The sequence below is a fragment of the Triplophysa dalaica genome, chromosome 5 (genome assembly GCF_015846415.1).
Source record: "Triplophysa dalaica isolate WHDGS20190420 chromosome 5, ASM1584641v1, whole genome shotgun sequence".
In the NCBI taxonomy this organism is placed as follows: domain Eukaryota; kingdom Metazoa; phylum Chordata; class Actinopteri; order Cypriniformes; family Nemacheilidae; genus Triplophysa; species Triplophysa dalaica.
In genome coordinates this window covers 10275697-10297795 of record NC_079546.1, presented here as the reverse complement: position 1 = coordinate 10297795, position 22099 = coordinate 10275697, and the positions used below count along the sequence as shown (strand labels likewise).

The 22099-nt window shown below is 38.0% G+C and overlaps 1 protein-coding gene across 1 annotated transcript in view; it reads right to left on the bottom strand.

Moving 5' to 3' along the window:
* Positions 1-16519, bottom strand: part of acss3 (acyl-CoA synthetase short chain family member 3) — a 29818-nt gene extending 13299 nt beyond the window's left edge. Inside the window, 10 exon segments of the mRNA XM_056749397.1 lie at positions 2358-2461; positions 9676-9769; positions 9772-9826; positions 11229-11324; positions 11421-11501; positions 13349-13489; positions 14653-14787; positions 14967-15155; positions 15306-15450; positions 16038-16519. Coding sequence (XP_056605375.1) covers positions 2358-2461; positions 9676-9769; positions 9772-9826; positions 11229-11324; positions 11421-11501; positions 13349-13489; positions 14653-14787; positions 14967-15155; positions 15306-15450; positions 16038-16432 — 1435 coding nt within the window. The 5' untranslated portion in view covers positions 16433-16519.
* Between the last annotated feature and the right edge of the window lie 5580 nt (positions 16520-22099).

Sequence of the window (22099 nt, the reverse complement as noted above, 5' to 3'; positions counted from 1 at the left end):
GTTACGGCGTTACGGAGATAAAGGATGGGATCGTTTTACATCATTTTATGTTATTTTATCTGATAGCGGTTGGACCAGTGTACGTCCATTATGGTGCATGACGTCAGGCTTAACAAGCGGATTGGATGCCAGGCTTATTAATATACAAATTCATTTGCATTCATGAGTTGCTTTGCATTGACTATTTACGGGTAAAATTGGGGACACGTGCAGGTGATTCATAATTTATAAAGCGATATTGCTTACAGGTGTGCGTACGCACGGTTTCATTAGTCTGAATTTTTTGGCCGTACACTATTTAGGGCTTTCGGGCTCAGGAAAACCTTAAGTAAGGATCCTACACACGGTTTTATAAAAGAGACCCCAGATGATGAGACACCAGACCTCAAAGTATCAGATAATGTGTGTTAACCGCTAGGCCGTGGTCTAGAAAACTGTCAGAGAAATTTTTTTGGCAAAAAAAGTGAAAAGGAAGGATGGATACCAAATTAAAAACAACATGTTGCATACTTTTGTTTTTTCGGCTAACGACTTTGATACGTCTTTAATAGGGCTGTAAAACAGTTTGTGTTTACATTATATATATGTATATATATATGTGTGTGTGAAATGTGCATATTAATTTTGTATTAATAAAGAACAAAACATACATATTTAGGAAATATTTAAATATATTAATTAATAATGACCAATAAGTGAAATTCTAAATAAACGCTTATTAATTGTTATATTGTATAAAAAAATTAGTGGTGGGCATAGATTAATTTTTTTAATCTAGATTAATCTAGATTAATTCCAAGATTAATCTAGATTAATCTAGATTAAAATGGCTCATTTGAATTCTGCCAAAGGCATTCAGAATGTGTGCTACCCAAATAATGACTAAAAGTAAGTCTTTGAGAACGGGTGTCTAAAGCCAGGTGGCGCATTAGACCAGGGGCTCATCTCCTGTTTCCAAAATGCATCACAAACTGCTTGAGAAAGCTGTTCTACTATGATAATTGGTGATGAAAATTAAATTATGTTCAATAAGATGAACTTGTGACTCCTGAGATAGGCGCAGGCTCCCCGTGACCCGATGTAGTTCGGATAAGCGGTAGAAAATGGATGGATGGAAAATGAACTTGTGTTTACTTCCGCATTAGCTAAGGGATTCTTTGCGGTTAGGTGGTACTTGAGACTGGAAGAGCTCCTACAGTACATTTACATTTAGTCATTTAGCAGACGCTTTTATCCAAAGCGACTTACAAAGAGTGAGGGAGCAACAAGCGATATGTCATACAGGAGCCATAATACATTAGATCTCAATACAAAGTTACTGGTTTCAACTAAAGCTAGACCACTACCTGTTGAGAGAAAGTGTTTTTTTTTAAACCAATTCCGCATTGCACAAGGTGCAAACAACCTTAGTCTTGTCGATGTTTCTATTGGGAAGCTTTTTTTAAATTAATATTCCCTGAAGCAAACCCGGCGGCTTCATAGCTGCATCCATGTTAGCACGTCACGTTTGATGCGGTAATTTCTCAGTAACGTTATGTTGTGTTCAGACCAAACGCGAATGGCGTGTCAAGCGCGAGTGATTTATATGTTAATGCAAAGAGCCAATAGATCTACTTGCTGCGCGAATCGCGCGAATGAAGCCCTGCTTATGAGATGATGAGGCGGCTTCTGCTTCCGCTTCCGCGAATGACGCGAATCACGCGAGTTGAAAAATCTCGTTCTCGCTCCGTACAGTGCAGTTAAGCTGGTATACATCCGCGCTAAAATATCAAGGTGAAAGTCATCATAGCTTGCGTAGTATAGACCCAGCTGCCAACCCAACTTTGAGAATAGATTAACGGCGACAATTTTTTTAACGATCGATAATAGTCTCACTGCGTTAACGCCGTTAACGCCGTTAACGGCCCACCACTAAAAAAAATACTATATGCATTTATGTGTTCATAAATACAAAATGAATATGCACATTACAACAACATAAATTACATAAACACAAACTGTTATTGTGGATCCGATTAATCACGATTAATCGTTTGACGGCCCTACTTTTTAATCTTTTTGTACCTAAACTGAACGATAATGTGGAGCTATTTTTATATAGATGCTAGACTTATTTGTTATCTATAAAAATATCTCTTGACATCATCTGGATTCATGTCCGGACACTATACAACGTTAGACTCATGCTCTTCTTTTTTTCTAGCATGTGTTTTTACTCAATGAAATGTACAAAACCTACACACACGGCAAGACTTTGCTTCCACACAACATTGCAATACAGATAACATGAATTATAAAACAGACAACTGATCGTAATAAAGAACAGAGCTGAACGGAACTTTGTGAAACTGACTCACCGGTCTGCCACCAGTGATCCAGCACAGGGACTCCGAAATTCTTCTTGGCCCATTCGAGGGTTTCAATATCGCAACGTTCTCCTGCTACAAATAAGTTCCTCAACCTAAACAAAGAAAAAACAGAGCTTAGAAATTCTCTAGCCTCCTGTGTGCCAAGGATTTCACAAGAAAGAAAGGCGCATTAAATATTTACTGAACTAGCTTCTGTAGCAAAACGAACAAAAAGTGCTGGCTGGATGGAAACGGAGGCGGAAGGTAAAAACTTATCCGGATGCCCACGGTCCGGAATGTCTGTAGTAAAACATGCAGTAGGTGTTCGAATCAATACATCTTTTCTTCTGTTGGAGTCTACGTTGTCAACATACTGCGTGGTGTCTGTAAACTACACCTTTATTATCAAGGGAACGCTCAGTGAGCAGCAGAGGCCGTTCAAAACATCTTTGCATCACTGAGCCTTGTTTGAAATGCCAACATCAAAACGATGAATAGCGAACGACTCGGATCGACCCTTGAAAGGCACAAGCACAGATATATATATATATATATATATATATATATACACACTCACCTAAAGTATTATTAGAAACACCTGTTCAATTTCTCATTAATGCAATTATGGTGGTGGTGTCATGGGGGATGTTTTCTTTGCTCACTTTAGGTCCCTTAGTGCCAATTGGGCATCGTTTAAATGCCACGGCCTACCTGAGCATTGTTTCTGACCATGTCCATCCCTTTATGACCACCATGTACCCATCCTCTGATGGCTACTTCCAGCAGGATAATGCACCATGTCACAAAGCTCGAATCATTTCAAATTGGTTTCTTCAACATGACAATGAGTTCAGTGTACTAAAATGGCCCCCACAGTCACCAGATCTCAACCCAATAGATCATCTTTGGGATGTGGTGGAACGGGAGCTTCGTGCATCCCACAAATCTCCATTAACTGCAAGATGCTATCCTATCAATATGGGCCGACATTTCTAAAGAATGCTTTCAGCACCTTGTTGAATCAATGCCACGTAGAATTAAGGCAGTTCTGAAGGCGAAAGGGGGTCAAACACAGTATTAGTACGGTGTTCATAATAATCCTTTAGGTGAGTGTATATATGATATATATATATATGATATATAGGAATACATTTCTTTAGTATTTTTTATTACACATAAATCATTTTACCATTTTCTTCTATTTTATTTTAGTAATAAAGAGCGACACATTTTTCTTGACTTGTCATATTCCATTCATTTTTGGTACCTTTTAAAGTTCATTTGCATTTAGAATTTTAACCTTGTCGCAGACTTCATATCTTAAAATATTACATATTAAAGGTCCAATGTCTATTTCTATGTATTCAGGCATATATGAAAAAATCTTTCATAAAGAAGCGTCATGTTTTTATTACCTCAGAAAGAGCTATTTCTATCTACATACACTGCGGGTCCCCCGGCATGTTATTTAAAATGTCTGTGTACTTTGTTATGAGGACACCAATGTGTCAATAAATGTTTTTTGAATATCAATATCTTACATAATAAGGATACCGTGTTTTGTATCAAGTGCAATAAAATAGCACTTAAAAATCATTTTCAGGGGTAAATATATCTTACTTAAAAATGTTGGTCATATTAATTTTATAGGTCATGTGTATCCCATCTGATTTTTTATAACAATGAAAACAATTGTATGACCTGTTCAAGATTCTGGTGATCTGATCCCCACTGCCTGATTTTCAAGAAAATCAATCAACTTTTATTCTTTAAAAATTGATTGAATGCTAACTTAAGCCTAAGATTTGAAACAAGACCCCAAGGAAAAAAACTCTTTTTAAAATTCCCTGCACGCTATCTACCAAACTCCAAGTCCTGAAAAATAAATGGAAAGGAAGTGACTTATAACTATTCGATTCTCTCTGGAACAAATTCTTCTCATTGTCTATTATGGAGTTCTCTTCAATGTACAACTCCAGGGTTAAACAACACGCAAATGATTCATTTATCTGGAGTCAAGGTCAGATGTGTGTGCGATCTGCATTTGAACAGGTGTGATGTGCCAAAACACACAATAGAGCCCTTTTCACACAGAGATCATTGAAAACACACTGAAAATGTGTCCAGGAACTCAGCCCGGAATCTTTCTATTTTGTTCATACACACGGCAGTGACTTTCGGGAATCTGTACGTGCGTTCACACACATCCCGTGAAGACACGTGACGTATTATACTGCACTGTTATGTTATGTGCATTTTTTTTGTCGTGCAAATAGGGTTGATAACGGTGAAGGATATTTCCTTGCAGTGTTTTTAGGTTGCTAAATAGCGCAATTTGTTATTATTACTGCCCTTCTTTATTTAGTGCCAAATAGGCCTAAATATTTTTTTGGGGGTTATTATTTAGTAGCATATATTGTTGCCTTTTGCAAACGACAAAGACGTAAATTTTAAAACAAACTTTTTTTATGTATATTTTTTATAGGTAAACGCAGAACAAAAAAGAGGGATGAGGCACAGGAACGAAAGATAGGCTTTAGCTCAACGAGATTAAAGCATGCGTAACGCACGGGATTTCTGCCAATCTCATATTAATCTTGAGTACCTATAGAGTAGTATTGCATACTTCGTATCTTTGAAGAGTCTTTAGTTTGATCACATTTATAAAAGATAGATACAGCTTAACGATCGTTTCCAAAAACATACGGCGCCTGTGGGGGAGAGGGGTAGGCTGAACCAAAGCACGTGCGCACCCATTGTTAACAAAAAAAAGACATCAGTTTCACTCACTGCATCCAGTTCATGTCTGTCATCTTTTAGCGCTGGGATGGCTAACAATCAAACACCTGAACTTCGTGAACGTTTGCTCTCTCTCTCTCTCTCTCTCTCTCTCAATTTTATATGTTTGAAAAAACCTTTTGAAACCCGTACGATCGCTTGAGGAGTGTATCGAGCACAGACATACAAGTAATACACCCAACTCGTTTTTTTGACAAGTTGACCATGTTAAGCATGAGAAGACAGCACGTTTAACATTGTAACGAAATCAGAATGCATGGCACATCATTGCAGGGCCGCTTTAAGCTAAATATAAAAGGTCATATGAAAACAAATTCAAGTAAATTGTTCAGTCTTGTTCAGGTCAAATTTACATAGCCTAAATTAAAAATATAAAGGAAAAAAATTGAAGAATTTTTGTAACATAACTCCCATACAAAAGGCTTAATGATTTTTCAGTAATATTATTAACAAAAATGTGAGTTTAAAAATACGTTAATCGTTTTTTGGGGAATTAAGTTTGAGAAATGTTTCGATTTTGTAACCATTTCAGAATAAGCTCATGCAGATGGAATGAAAAACATGTTAAAAAGCCTATTGCACATAACACTATAAAAACCCTTATATAACATAAATAAACCCTTAGGTCGGTATATGATCATCATGTTTATATTGTTTACAAGGCTTTTGTTGAGAAAAACGAGCACATGAATGTTCGGGTGAAAGTTTAGAGTTAGTCTGCTAACAATGTCAGCATACAAACTCGTGCTCCTCTCCCCAGCGCAACACAAGCACGGCAGATGCACACAGCAGTGTTTTAAAGGTTGGTAAGTGATCAAGTTTATTCAAGCGCTGTGTATTTTCGTGTTTATAGTTTTGATAAAGTTTAGAAGGGCTAGTCTCTCATATGACCTTCAGTTTGGCAATTTTCTTGGATCAGTGGTCTGTGTGAATGGGGTTTAGAAGACACACCTTCCTACCCTCAAACAACATCTCCTATTCAATAAACTGGATATTCTAAAGCTTGCCAGGTTAGTGGTCTCAAATGTTTAAAAGCCTTCATGCTTCTCTTATTGTTAAAATCTATTTCAGACAAACCCACCCCCAAAAATATATATTTTCATCAAACATATCCAAATCCTTCTACTGTCCAAGTACTATAGATGCTTTCTTTCTTGGACCACTTTTGAACAGACCTTCAAAGGTCTGACTACTGCGAGAACACAGGCACGATGGAGACCATTCTGCCAGGAAACAATAAAGGAGAAAGATAAAATGTCAATAATGAGTCACATTGCAGTATCCAGTACCAAAAATAGCCATGACAACACATTCCTTGATTTCCATCGAGACGGCCTCGCTGTTCACTTTATCAAAGCTTTTACTTGTTCAATAAAGGTATTTGCACGTGTCTGTGTTTATTCAAATTTCCCTGTGCACCTTGTGCAAATTCAACGGCAGTTGCTCACATCTAGTCTAGTGACCTTGTGGAGGTGTGGGTTAATATCAGCCTTATGATCTCGGCGAGAGGGCAGATCGCGGTCTTACGGCATAGCTCTAGACTCTGTGAGCTGGAAAATCCCATTGAGTGGATTCGTGGCCTCTGGCATGCATTTAAACCCACGCTGAGAGCCGAGTTAAAGCACCGATCCATAAGACACGCTCTAGTGTCGAAGTGCCTGTGCTTTTGTGTGGCAGTCACCCATTTCATGGCTCTTTTAGGACGAGATGAATCTTCATTTTTATTTTTCTCTACGCTTATGTCCTTGATTGTGTCATTAAACGCCTTTGGTTGACAAAACTTGGCTTAAATGTTCATTAAGGGTCAAACACGGTATGCTATTTGCAGAGAATAATACAGCCCATTTAAATAGTACAAGTTATGGCCGTGTTCATATTTCTTGAGTGGAAAATACATCCTTGTTAAAGCAAAGATTTGCATAACATAATGCTAAAAAACAAGCCACCAAGGCAGCATTAATATTCATAAACAGACAAAATAAAAGCGTCATCTATATAAGGCCTAAATGACGATGACGATGATACTTTAATTAGACTGCAATGATGTTATAGTATTTTTGTTCTCTATACTAATAATGGGCGCCTTATATCATCGTTTCCATCGTCTGTGCACAAGATTTATAAATACACATATAGAGTACAAATCATCATATATCATTTAAAGGAGACATAATACGACCACTTTCAACAAGTTGGTATGATTTATTAGGATCCTCATGAAATGTCTGGATGATATTTTGCTTAAAAACACTCAATGGCTGTGTAAACAAAACCCTTCTTGCCTCATCAAAAACAGCTCTGCTCACAGCAACCCGTTTTAACGCACGTCTCTGCATATACAGTAAGTTTTACACTGGCTTTGAATGTTCTATTTGGCCTGTGACTGACGTAGCTCCCTTCGCTATCATATGCTAACGTTATCCTCCTATATTTACGGTACATTTACGTATATTCAGACTGTTGATAAATATTAATCACATCGGCAGTTTTGTCTCGTTTAGTCGGTCTCGATACCTCTTGAGGAACAACCTTGAAGCTAATCCTGCTTGTGTTGTCCAAGGTTGAAAAAACGCACTCCTTGTGAAACAACAATGGCTATGCGCGGTTGGTGGAACTGTGTAGAATAAGCGGCGGTAACATTACAATAAAATCTGCTTTGAACATCACAACCGGAGCGAAATCTGAACGGCTCGATTTCTCACATGCTTGCAGGGAAAGACACACCAAAAACATTTACTGGGTTCTTATGTTTCACGTTTTCTGGGTTGCTAGATGCACCCGGTACCCGATTATAACACTTCAACACACAACAAGTGGAGTTTTCATATGATGTCACCTTTAATATCATGTGTAAACACCTATTTTGTGATAGTATTTAAAACAGTAACAATAGTGATCCTTGCCATTTAAAACCACATATAATTTAGCCAGTAGCTCAATTTTATTTCCTAAATTCCCAAATGGTATGTGATCGTTTTGGTTACCGTTTATACCTATTCGCCCTGAAATTTCAGGTAAATCCAGCATACAAGTTTTATAAACCCGTGATTGTTTCTCGGGGGTAAAAGTTCCCATAACCATTTATTAACTGCAAATGATTATTGGCGATGTGGCTGTAAGGAGTTTAATGGACACTAAATAGGTTTCGCTTACAAAATATCATTTGAGTGCTGGAGAGAATTGCTGCTCTGTAATGCAATAGTAAATATTTTAATGAAGGCTATAATAGATGTATAGACCCTTTACTGCTATTTTAATACGTTCGTTACTATCACCATGGTAACTCCGCACTTCTTTCTCCCAATGCACTTATTCACTCAATGTAGGTCAATGCGCAATTGGTTTGTGTAATGCTCAATCCATGCTAATTAAGCCATTTTCTAAATATGAAATAAATAAAAACAAGCTTATATGTGTTCCTGTAGCTCATGGGTTCAATTAAATGTACAGCTTTAAATGGGTAGTTCACCCATAAACAAATGTTCTGTCATCATTTACTAACCCTCTTGAAATGTCCACTGTGTCCACTGTATGGACACAAAACCAACCAAGTCAATAGGGACCAACATTCTTCAACAGATCTTATTTTGTGTTCTGCAGAAGACAGAAAGTCATAAATATTTAAACTGACAAGAGGGTAAATAAATTATAACACATTTTTTAGGTTGAACTATTCCTTTAAGGCCCCGTTCAATTTTGCCTTTTTTCTCCATTGACTTCCATTCACGGGAATGCGACCGACCTGCGTATTCGCGTCACGCAATATTTCGCTCAACGGACCAAGTGATGCTCCTCTCACATTACACTCACCGGTAAACCAAATCCCGCTCAGATCCCGCTCTGACATAAAATGTGTCTAGTAAACCTAATTGTTTTCAGTTTATAATAAACTTCTGGAATAAATGACTCTTGAATTTTAGCCTACTACTTTCAATCCCACATTCTGTGACATTACAGCCAATATTTTTTGTCGTTTTTTATTTAAAGAATGCCTAAAATAACTGTATAATAATAACTGATAAAGCATATTTGATTTTCATTACTTTATTTCCTTGAACATATAGCCGCCATAGTACAACATTCAAAATAAACGCACAAAAGATGAAATGCAGAATGAACACCTTTATAATTACTGGGGTTATGGTGTACATGGGACAATAATCCAGCAGCAAAAAAGTAAATCACCAAGAGGGCTGATCGAGCGACTCTGAGCGTGCGAAGTTTTCAGAAAGGTGCTATCCGCTCCGGGAGTAATATTAACGCTACGCTTTCGCTCCGGTTCGCTCACATGGCATGCTCCACGTGAGACCCATAAAAAAATCAAAACGTCACAACATGTCCTATCGGTACAGAAATGTAAAAGGTGGAGGAATCGCTTCTGCCCATTTTTGCAGCACCGCACAAGTATACACTTAAGTCGCTGTGGATAAAAGCACCTGCCATTTGCATAAAATGTTGTTGTGTGTTGTGGGCCGTTGCATGAGTTGCTGCTCAAATAGTGTGTTTATAGGTACAAATTTTTGTATACCTGCGGAGCGGATATCGCTTCCCATGTTCTGCCTGAGGGTCTTGCTGGCGTATGGCTCTGATAGCAGTGGGAGCAGTAAACATTGAAGCAGTGCATGCTCAGACATCACACGGAAAAACGCCCCAGGGTCCGGAGTCCCCACCGGTTTGCCCTGCGGAAACGGGAACCTTAATCAAACAACGAAATGCGATTTATCTCTTCAAAGAATGCCATAAAATCCTTATTGGCATGTGCATGTGGAACAGAGTTTTTAATCTTGACAAAGTAAACTGTAATTTCAGAGAACATTATGCGTTATGAATTTGTCCATGGTAACAATATTGAAGTTGTATTATCGAAACCCTGGCACAAGTCTAATACTTTGTTTAATATTTTTTTTATTGTATACTAACAATAATATATTCTGAATATAATACAGGAAAGCACCTCTTGTTATCAAGCAGGATCAGCAAGGGCACTTGCAGTGGTTGGCGGGTGAACATTAAATCAAGGATGTGTTTGAAATGAAGAGCGGTTTGGAAAGGTGCATGTCTGGCAGATAGGCCGATGCACAGCTAAGAAACAGAATAATACTGCGTACGGAGAGACTGCACACGAGTACGAGTAACTCCAAGCTGTTTAAATATTCCTTTTTCTGCCAAGCTGCTCAGATAGAAACAAAAGACTTCATATTAGTAGGGTCAAATCAAGTGGATTAAACAGGAATCTCTCAACTTGTTTCTCAAGTTATGACACTGGGTAATATGCCAAACTTTGAGTATGAACTCCTTGTGATGCTTACCTCAGCAAACATTAGATATAATGAAGGTTTTTTATTCATATTAAAATTGACACTGTACTTTGGATTTTAAACCATTAATCGTGATTCATCGCATCCAGAATGAAAGTTTGTGTTGGCATAGTATCTGTGTAATGTGCATATTTATTTTGTATTTATAAACACATACATAATAAACATACATATGATCAATTTAAATGCTATGTAAGCTTTTATTAAAATGAATATATATTTTTTTATTTATTACTATATGTGTTTGTAAACAAAACAAAAAATTCACAGTACACAGACACATACTATGTAGACACAAACTTTTATTCTAGATGTGATTAATCGTTTAAAAGTCCCACGGAAGCAATACCTTGAGACTTATTAAGATCAAACTCAACAAATCATTTATAAAAAAAGTCTCATAAAATCAACAATAGACTGTCTCATAAAGTGAGACACATTAAATCAGTAGAGCAGAAACCTTGACAGAAAACCCAAAAGTCAGATCACCACCCACCGTGTGCAAATCAGTTTAGTATTCATCGTCTCCACAAGGAGAACTGGTTTAACAATATGAGCCGTTCTCTTTACCACTACAGAACCTTGTGAAAACCAACAGGAAATCGAAAGCACGAGTCCCATAGAAAGACAACTAGAGGTTGTAAAACTTTGCAATATGGACTTGAAAGACCTCGTGCCAGTTATAGCATCAGGATCCAGTAACCCACGACAGAAGATAATTGACCAGGTCAACTGCTGTAACACACACGAGCCCGTCCAGTACCTCGTAAAGCACCGTGGTGTTGCCGTGCAGAAGCGGACCGTAGCAGATATACGAGTGTCCGACCACCCAGCCAAAGTCAGACGCGGCCCACCAGACCTGAGAAAAAGGGACGTGTAGGTCAAATGATGCTGGACGACATGAACAAGAGCATCTGTTTTTCCAAACCTGTAAAAATGTACAATCGTGACTTACCTCACCTGGAGCCAGTCCGTAAACGTTGGACATAGTCCAGTTTAGCATCACAGCATAACCTCCTGAATCTCTGACCACACCCTGAGAGGAAATAAGTATTGTGCCCATACGACGGAAGTCAATGAGGGCCAATGTTTACGCACATTCTTCAAAATATCTTTGGTGTTCTGCAGAGCAACATCATACTGGTTTAGAATCACATAGGGGTACATTTTGGGGGGGGTACTGTTCCTTTTATTTTCTGAACCTTGAATGACCCTTCGGTAAAAACTTCAACTTGACGGCAGGAGCTACATAACGGTTCTTCATAAATTGTTCCTTTTCTGTTCCACATAAAAATATAACACCAACAGGCTTGGAATGTACAGCGAATAAACAAAACAGGCTACATTGTCGAGTGAGCTATTTGATTAAATGTTAAATCCACCTGCCGTTAGCTAGCTAATTACATTTTGAGCCCCGTGTGTCATTCATTAATGAGGACAAAAACAGCATGTGGGTAGCTGACGAATAAATTGTGCATGTGTCCAATGGTGTGACATAGCAAAATTGAGAATACAAACTGTTAATATAACATTGTTTTATATTATTCATATTTATTACATAAAATAGCATAAGAGAGATTTAACTTCGTTGTTATAATTTTTTTGACGTCACACCAAGTTTGCATATTAGTCTGTCAACTACCCATGTGCAGATCCGCAAAGACTGAAAAGCTGATGTTAAAGATTTCACATTTTGACTTGCAGGATGGTAATTAGATCCTGCTTACGCCGAACTCCTTTACCTCTATAAATCTGTGATGCATGTGCCTGAGTGAGCAAGTAAAGGAGAACCATTAGCAAATGGTTTATTTATGTACAGTTCAGCACTGCCTTGGGCAAGATATTTCACACCGACTGGAGTCTGGGTCAGTGGAAAGTTGCGTTTTGTTCGCATTGCCTTCAGGGCTCGCGGCATCCTCCCGTGCGCTCTTGTATTCATTCAAATAATTTCTCGTTGAGTCAGTGTAAATCAAGAGCGAGTTGTAAGGGATTAAAAAACACTAGAGGCATGCTAATGCAACTTCAAGGTGCTTTTCATCTCGAGAACAATATTACGTTTTCAAAACTAATCGTTACTTGGAATGTTTTGGAATAGGATCATGGACAGAAAGCTTGAAAATGATGTAAAAATGAATGTAGGTTCCTAAACACAGACATTTCTAGTATTGGAAATTGTATCATGTTTATCAATATATACCGAACCACAATTGTTGCTATAGAAACAAATAATCCCAAAATGCGAACAAAGTCTGAATAATAATTTCCCTATTTTAACTGCATTGTTTCAATTTAAATCTTTAAGTTTTTCAGCGTCATCATTCGTTTTCGAGACAAACCACTTTCTGTCTCATAGCACACGGTTAATAGCTAGCAACATTTGCTCCCAAATAGGTGGAATATGGAGAGCTAAGAATACTAATTTGACAATGAAGATTCAGTTATCAAGACTAAATATATAGCGAACGTTGCTTAAGCGAACATTCACATTTACGTTAAGAACACCATCAAAAGTGACTTACAGTGCTTTTGGGATAAACATTTTATCAGTCCTTGCATTCCATGGAAACACAACCGATGACTCCGGTGTTGCTAAAATCATGATCTACTATGGCATAGTAATGTATTGGATGAAATTTTGATACACACTATTACAATGATTGGCTCATATCATATTTATGTACAACTGTATTTATGTGGCAATCCAGGTCTTACCATGGCGCCTTAAAACACATGGTACTGCTATGGTACATGTTCAAAAAGTGAAAGGCTATACAGGGCAACAAAACGGCCTGAAAGAGAAGACCCTGGATCTACTGCACACCAAACAATCTCATCTGTTCCTTCGGCTGCATGTTTTACATAACATCACAAATATGCATTCACCTTTGGAGTGCCTGTAGTGCCAGAGGTGTAGAGGACATACAGTGGATGATGAGCAGGGACGGGCACGCAGTCGTGAGGTCGAGCAGTGCCCATTTCCTCCTCCCAATCCAGGCTCAGATCAGGATGCATGGACACTTTTTCCTGAAGGAACGATAATGACATACATTGGGTAACTATAGCACAACTATAGGCCGTCTGAAAAATATTTTGAAAGTGTTATTATAAGACCTTATTACAAGAACAAAACACAATGGATGTCCTAAATAATGTTTCTTCTTCTATCTGGAGTAGAATCCAACAAATATCTACATTTATGTTGGCTACTGGTTAAACTTTTGGACTTTCAAAAGACATAAACTATAAAATTATATTCTGCACAGGCAGTTGGATCACCATTTATACGGTAATAAGCATTGAGGCAATGATATCACTTTGAGTTATGAACTCATTTGAGATATAATTCCTTTTTTAAGTGGGGTCATTTGTGTTTTATATTATCTACATAAATATGATATTAACAAGGTGCACAATTAACATGCATTACTTTTATGGTACCTATTCACCATTTCAGAGACTTGACAGTCCCTATTCTCAATATGCTTTCACTGAAAATGCAGCATTATCATTTCAAATATATTTTTTCCATCAGTCACACAGCACTTCCATAATATTTCATTCAAATGAGGTAGTTTTGAATATTTTTATACTAATTCCGAAGTAAAACAGGATTGTGCGTTTCTGTGTACCTCTTGGCCTGATAAAATCCTCCATAAATATGAAAGCAATATTTAACTCAAATGTTTTCGGATTTCTGAGATGCTGTTGGGTTTTTCTTGACTAACCATGTGAGATTTATCCCTCACTCCAGATCGCTGCATAATCAAAATGCTATTTGCTGACAGTTTCCATGACAACGCAAGATGAAGATTATCAAGTAATTCCCTGTGTTGCAATATCAACGTACTGATTCTAGAATTAGCGACATGAAAAAGTAATTCAAGAGACATCAAAAAGATAAAATAGGATTAAGTGAGAAGTAATTAGTTTAGATAGATTTTCTCAAGACGCTACAGACCGAAAGCACTGAACATTTGATATTCTAACACTCCATCTAATGGTAATAATTTTGCTTGAGTGTAAGTTATTAAAAAAAACTGACTTCCTTTTCTTAACATGACTCATGTGACTACACTTGCTCACCACGTGTGACTGAAGGTATAGAAACTCCCACACATTAGCATTTTCATTCTTTTTACAGTTTTTACAGACTGCTACTGTGGTGCGGGGGGTTTCAGGGGACTCACCATGCCAGGACGGTTGTAGATGAGGACTTTGTGCGGTTTGTGACTGCTGAGCTCCAGGGCTTTGTCAACCAAGGGAATGTACTCCACTTTTCTGCCCGGCTCGATTCCAAATGATGCTGTGACCAACAACTTTGGCTGTTGGGAAAATTATTAATTTACCGAAGGAAACTGTTTTTGCCAACCTCAGCAGAGATGCGTCACGGGGATACGCTTAGTAATGCAATATTCTGAATACATACCGTCATTAATAAAAGTCACTTGCGTAATTGGGACGTTTAGACAAATAAGCAGTTCTTATAATAATTACAGCTTGCCTTAGCATGGTCGATACGGACGGACAACTCTTTGGAGGCAAAACCCCCAAATATGAGGCTGTGGGTGGCACCGATACGGGCACAGGCCAACATGGTGAACATGGCCTGAGGGACCATGGGCATATAAATCACCACCAGATCTCCCATCTTCACACCGTGACTCGCCAAAACACCCGCCAACCTCGATACCTAGACACAGGGTTATATACACCAACGTCAAATCACGATCAGATTCAGGCCGAATCTCAATGCACTATGTAACGTTCTATGTTAATTATTAGTCAGGTCTTTCAGAAGAGATGAAAGATAAGGCCTCGCTTTCAAACAGCCAAAACAAACCTCATCCTGCATTTCTCTGAACGTGATGACCCGTTTAGTGGTGGTGACCGCGCTGTCATAAATCACAGCGGCCTGATCACCTCTCCCATTCTCAACATGCCGATCAACAGCGTTGTAACACACATTCAGCTTCCCTCCAACAAACCTGAGTGAACAGACGTTTTCAATAGTTCATTTATCACAACAACAAACTTTCCTTTTTGGATTGGATTTACAGTCACTGGGTTAAGCAGTCAAATAACATGAGAAGGCCAACAGAACAAATGAAATGCAATGCAAACACAATAATGAACACCAGCTGTTTACCATTAAAACCATTGCAAAATTCCTATATGTACATCTGCCAGACAACATCCCGCAAAAAGAAACCCAACACATTACAAGTAGAGATCCACACAGACCATTATAGTTTCGAGCCCTACCATAACCATAAACCATAAGCATTTTGATGACGATTTTTATTGCTTCATTTTCCTGTTTCATTGCATGAGACCACCACACACTAGGTTGCGGTAACAAACAGGCTACATTTTATATCCAACATGCTAAAATGAAACGTCTGTTTTAATCTGTTAGAGGTTATCAAAACTTATATCGTTTGGTCGCATCACATGCTCAGTAAGGGGGCGTAACCATAGAACGCGCTCTTGCGCAAGTCGCCGTTGCAACGCGTCTCGTTAGCGTTTTATATTGCCGTTTGGCAACTGCGAACAACACATACATTACACTTACCATTTTGGAAACAATGTATCTGTTTTATCCAGAGTTTGGGTCCAATGTTCAAACCAGCTAATCCCCTGCGCCGCTTTACTCCAAAACTTTTCGGGTTTATCCCGTGCCATGGCAAACGCGTCCTCGTACGCATGTTTTGAAGAAAATCCACGAACAAGATGTTTCCGGTGTGTGTTACAAACGCTGTTTGTCGTATAAAACAGCGATTTGCACCCATGCCAAATGTTTGCCTTTACTTTCGGCAGATGAAACGGTCCGGACACACCTGCGCATGATAACTTTCCTAACGAGTATCCTGAACCAACACCCACTGTTTTGTTACATTCCTTAACTGCGGACACTGCTGTTTTTCCACCGCATGCGTGTTTTAAGCGCGCAGTTTGATACAGACGCATGTTTTGTTGGGTTTTCTGGTCGAACAGATACAGGAAAGCAGTGAGAGATCAGAGATCAACACATGCACCGCAACGCAGTTATGGTTGCAAGAGCTGAACTCCAAAAATGGCCGCGCGCGTGGGCGCAACTCCAATACTTCACGCCACAGCAAGGGGACACCGCAATCCATGCAATGTGTATTGTTACGTAATATTTGGGAGGCCTGCAAGATTTATGAGATGCAATTTTTAAACAATACTAAAAAGTGTGCATAGAATATCAATCTATATGAATCTCACACTATCAGAAGTGTTTCCACATAATATCTGCAATTGATATGAGAATATCTGAACTGGAAAATTATGCTGCCTGGGAAATGTAAACGCAAAACTGCTGCAGTTGCTTAAAATGCGCAGTTTACTTCACACATCTAATTTGAGATACATTAAACATTTGTAACAGATATTAGATACTAAGCTTGTAAAAGTCTTAAAAAGGCATAAAAGGCACAAACTTGATTTCTGTTTATCTTTTATAGCATACGATAACAGTTAATTGTTGAAGAATAGCCTGGAAAATAACTTGTGCTGACAAGCTTTAAAATTACGAGCTAAAGCACCATAAAAATATCATTAAAGTTGTTAAAAGATATATACATATACACATTAAATTCCACATTTTTATAAAACAATATTCATCAAATAGCTTTGTGAAAAATACATTTAAATGGATATATGTTTCAGTGATAGAAAACAAAAAATCATAATATCCCAATCAATAATGATTTTGGGCATAACTATATTCCTTTATTATGTTTAAAACAAACAAGTGGTTCCAAGTGAAATGTGTTTCTAACAGAATCTCACTTTTGGCTCATGAATGCCATCATTTTAATTGACAGAGACATGTAGGTGTTTTGCACGTTGTCAACAACTCGGGTCAATGGCGCCTGCTATGTCTGCCCACAGCACTCAATCAATGTCAACTTTTACAGTAGTCCATGGCGGTACTAACCCCTGCTTGACTGTAGACCCTGTGCAACATGGAGACTGTGATTGAGTCATTTATCAATCTTGTTGACAGTTCAGGGATGATGTGATTTATAAATCGCCTGTGCAATGCTCTTGATTAGAGTCGATTAATGCTGAGTGATCGCAGTCCTGTGTGGTTCAGGATTTTATAGAGCCGAATAGGATAAATATATCTTACACGTTGAACATCAAATTGGTGACATTTACCTGTTTTTGTTTAATAAAGCAATAATGTAGCCAACTGGTATTTTGTACGACACCTGTAATGTTGGTAGAGAAAGTTCTGCCATTGGTTAAGTCACCCCCATGTTGCTTCATACATGAAAACATGAATTACCTTTCTTCCTCCCTTTTTGGTGAGGTTTTCGTTTTTAAAAAGTTCTGTCGTGCAATTTATGTTGCATTTAATGTTAGTACGATGTTTTGTGTCCAAAACAGTCATGACAATTCCCTCCCTGTGAAAAGACATTTCCACTTTTATTTTTGCTAGGATCCTTAGAAAAGTAAATTCCACACATGTACAGCCAGACACAACACAGACTTTACCAGATGTTCTTCCTATCATTAGTTCCTCTAGTGCAGGGGTCCCCAAACTGCGGCCAGCGCCCACATTTGGACCGGCCCTCTGAACAATGCCAGAGAGATGTTTATTTATTTTTTATTTTAAAGATAAAGTTTCACTTATATCATATCTATATTTGATAATAAATATTGGCTTTCAGACTGAAATTTTCCTTAGCTATTAACATAAGTATTTGTTAAATTCACCTACCAACAGAATGGTATGTTCAACATAACGTACCATCGCGATCCAACAGTTTACGCGCGAACCAGCTGAAAATTTCAAAGAGTCGACAAAATGGCCAAAGCGGTTGGTAAAGAGAACGGTTGATTCAAAATGCATATGAGGTGAAACTAGCACTCCTTGTGGGACAAGTGCAAAAACAAGACTTCACTCATGTTTCGATACCCAAAGTGTCTCAGCTGAGAAACCAGTTGCCAATCAGTTCGAGTTGGCTGAGTAACAGAACTGTGATGTTCTGAAAGACGCATTTAACAGTCTCATTGAATTATATTCTTCCCTTCCTAACGATACATACGCAGACATCGAAAGGCAAGCAATTAAGATGTCCACACTTTTGGCAGCACGTAATATATTTGTGAGCAAACCTTTTCATGCATGAAACTGATGAAAAGTCCAATGAGATCAAGACTCGCTGATGAACATTTGCATCAGCCTTCTACACTGGCTGTGACAGGAATGGAACCTGACATTGGACTTCTCACTAGCCAGAAGCCCACAGTTCACACTTATTAATTTTTTAATAGCGCTCGATATGAAAAAAAATTCATTATGACAGTAATACAAATGCTCTTTTAATAGGCTATATCTCTCGAAAAGAAATCATTTGTCTGTACTGTGCATAACAAAATAAACTATTCTGGTGTGTACCAAGATTTTGAACACCCAACAGAGATGAGGCATCTGTTATATGTAAATGATAGGCATGTGTACATATCTGTCAGGATAGGAACTTCCATTGGTTACCTCATTTGTAAGCGCTTTGGATAAAAGCATCTGCTAAATGACTAAATGTGAAAAACAAAACAATCTTGTATCAAAAAGTCAGAATTACTCCATGTATTACCCCATTCGACCTTGCATCAGGCATCTGCCTCAATGCACTGATCTCCATTTGCATATATTTATTCTGCTTTCGCATTCTAAGTACTATTCAGCACGTCTTCAATTAGTTTCCTCCCTGTGTTGACAAATCCTAAACAAGAATGAACCCTTGGAATCTAACGCCCGTCAACTTGCTCCCAGCACCAATTTGTCAGACACAAGGAATTTTAAATCAGTGGCTTGCTATCCGTATTGCCATCCCTCTCTCTCACTGGCGGCAATAGCGCAGCTATTGTACGACTACAGATATATCATTTTGATTTTGTCAGGCCTGTTAGGTTGTCTGCTACCCTGACGCGGACATGTGGGCGGATGTCGATGATCTTTCCATAAAGTAAATGCACTCTGCTCAGAGTACATTACATAAGAGGCTTTCTCGCTCCCTTTCCTCTATTTAATGTCCGATTTGATGAGTGGCAATTTAATTAGTGGATTTGAAGCTGATGGACTACCACTTAAACAGCATTCTTGGTCTGGGTCGGAGATGGTGAGAGAACAGGATGGATATAAAATTATTATGAGATGACTGTGTGTATAGGAACTCATGGCCAGCATGACATGATAATAGCGATAACTGTCTAACCCACCGTGCATTATAAAGACCACAACTAGGGCACTTTTGTAGCTATTTTTAGGTGGCAGTTTCTTCATGGGGATTTCAAAAACATCACTGATGAGCTGTAAACTATATCATAAATGACAATTCAATACAATAAAACTCCCTGCTTGGATTACAGCCATCTACTGTAGATTTTATCTGTGTATTTGGTAACAAAATCTTATTTTTAAGAAATTAATTTAATTAAAAAATATATATATCAGTCCATGCACGAGTTTTCTATAAAAAAGGGGGAAAACATATATATATTAGGTAAGTGACAAAAGGATGCATGTGTTGATAAAATTAATACTTTGTATTTCTGTGAATTAAAGTGCACCAACCAAAACCATGTTTGTATTTTCAATTTCCAGAACTCTTGCGCTCTACGGACAGATAACTAATGTGCTATATTGCCACCTTTAGCTTATTGTCAGACAATATTCAATCTGCTTATAACAAACATGATTAGTTATGCCTGCACAGCTGTATAGGCTTTAACATATTAACAGCTGATACCACATTGCAAGTCCAATCGTAGAAAGAGCAAAAAGAAAAAGGGACTCGAGCAGGCCATGCTTGAAGTATCTGTATGTCACAGTTACACTCTGTTTCGTTTGTTTTCACAGAGATGTGTCGAAATAACCAGCATACTTCCACTAATCAGGGATGTGCACGAGTCACACAATGGCATCCACCTCTGCGGTTACTGGGGAGAAATAACCAAAAAATGAAAGCGTCTCGCTCCTGCCCCTCTCTCTCACACCACTTTCATGTCATGAAAAGCTGTTGCTTGGGGTCCTGCTGGGACGTGGAGTCATGCTTCAAAACGTTCTAACTTTCAAAACAGGCAAATGAATAGCTGTCATTTTCTTTTTTAGAAACATTTCATTTTCTGACCAAATTAAAGTTTGTGTTGCAGTTTCGGACGTACAGGTCTACAATGATACACTCCCTTTAGAATAATATAAACCTGTCAGAGTAGTTACACTCATTCAAGTTAGAATAAACACCAAACATTCACATTAACATAGTCTTTCTCCTTACCCTCTTGTTTGCTCTCAATCGTACTTTTTTATTTGCTGTGAAGACATTTAGTAATCAATTTATTCTCATCGGGAAAGCTTCCCAGCACACTATATGTTAATCCCACTATTTTCAGCAGAACTGTTTTCCAGAGGCTGCCTCCCATATGGCCATGACAGTGTAATCTCCATGTGCCCTCTTTCTCTCTGGCTTTAAACCCTGCGTCCATCCCATTAGTTACCAGTGCACATCTGTCCACAGCTGGACGGCTGACAGAGCAATCCGTCAGCGATTGAGTTTTTTAAGTTTTCCAAGTCTGAGGGAGCTGAATAATTTTCTTAAAATCGCAGAATAGCGTGTTAAATAAAAAAATCAAGGTGTTAGTAGGCCCAATCGTAATATGACAACAAAACACAATATAAGTATGATTTCCACAAGCTATCCTGGCATTCAGCAGGGAACTAACCAAGACATATCAATTCCTCGTCAATTGATCAACGGTTCACTGTTGTTTAATTAAAATAAAACTTTCAAGTGAACAGAGTCGATTAAAAAACTAATTACAGTACACCTCAGCTGTTATAAAGACTTGATGGGAGCAGAGACAGAGTTCATTCTAAAATGAAAGCAAGAGACAGCAAAAAACATAAATAGCAGAAACCAAACAACAGAGTGTAAACACTGCATGAATTCACACTGCCTGAAAAGAGCATATTACACTAGATATCTACTCCTGTCAGTTTATTGCAAAGTCAGAGGCTATGTCCATTGGATTTCCCTTTGCTTAATGTAGTCCTAAATCCTGCATTTACGCTGTGCAACGCCTGGACGCTTTTCGCTGCTCCTGTTATGAGCTAGCAGTTAATGCGTATGGCCCCTGATAACATTAGATTTATTAATTTTTAAACTCACTACATGTCACAGAGTCAACTCAAAGTAATGAAGATGGTTGGATTATATCTGATTCACCACCTTCATTTTTAGCAGGACTTTTAATTTAATTTCCCATTCAACGAGGGTTAGAAATTCCAATGTAAATTTCTAAATTTATCCCACCTTATAGAAATTTAAATGTCTAAATACTACATTTGACGATAAGATTTATTTGGAAAATAAACTAAACACGATTAACATAAATAGCTCACTTGTTTACAAAAGATTTTAATTTCCCCAGAAATTTCAAATGTAAACGTAGATTTGATTAAGAAAATTAAAAGTTCGAACATTTGACATTCTAAATCTAAACATCAATTCTAAATTCGACGCGCATCCGACGTACTAAGGGATTGTTATCATTTAACGTCGACGAACGTTCGTAATTTAATAATAACGCAAAGTTACATTT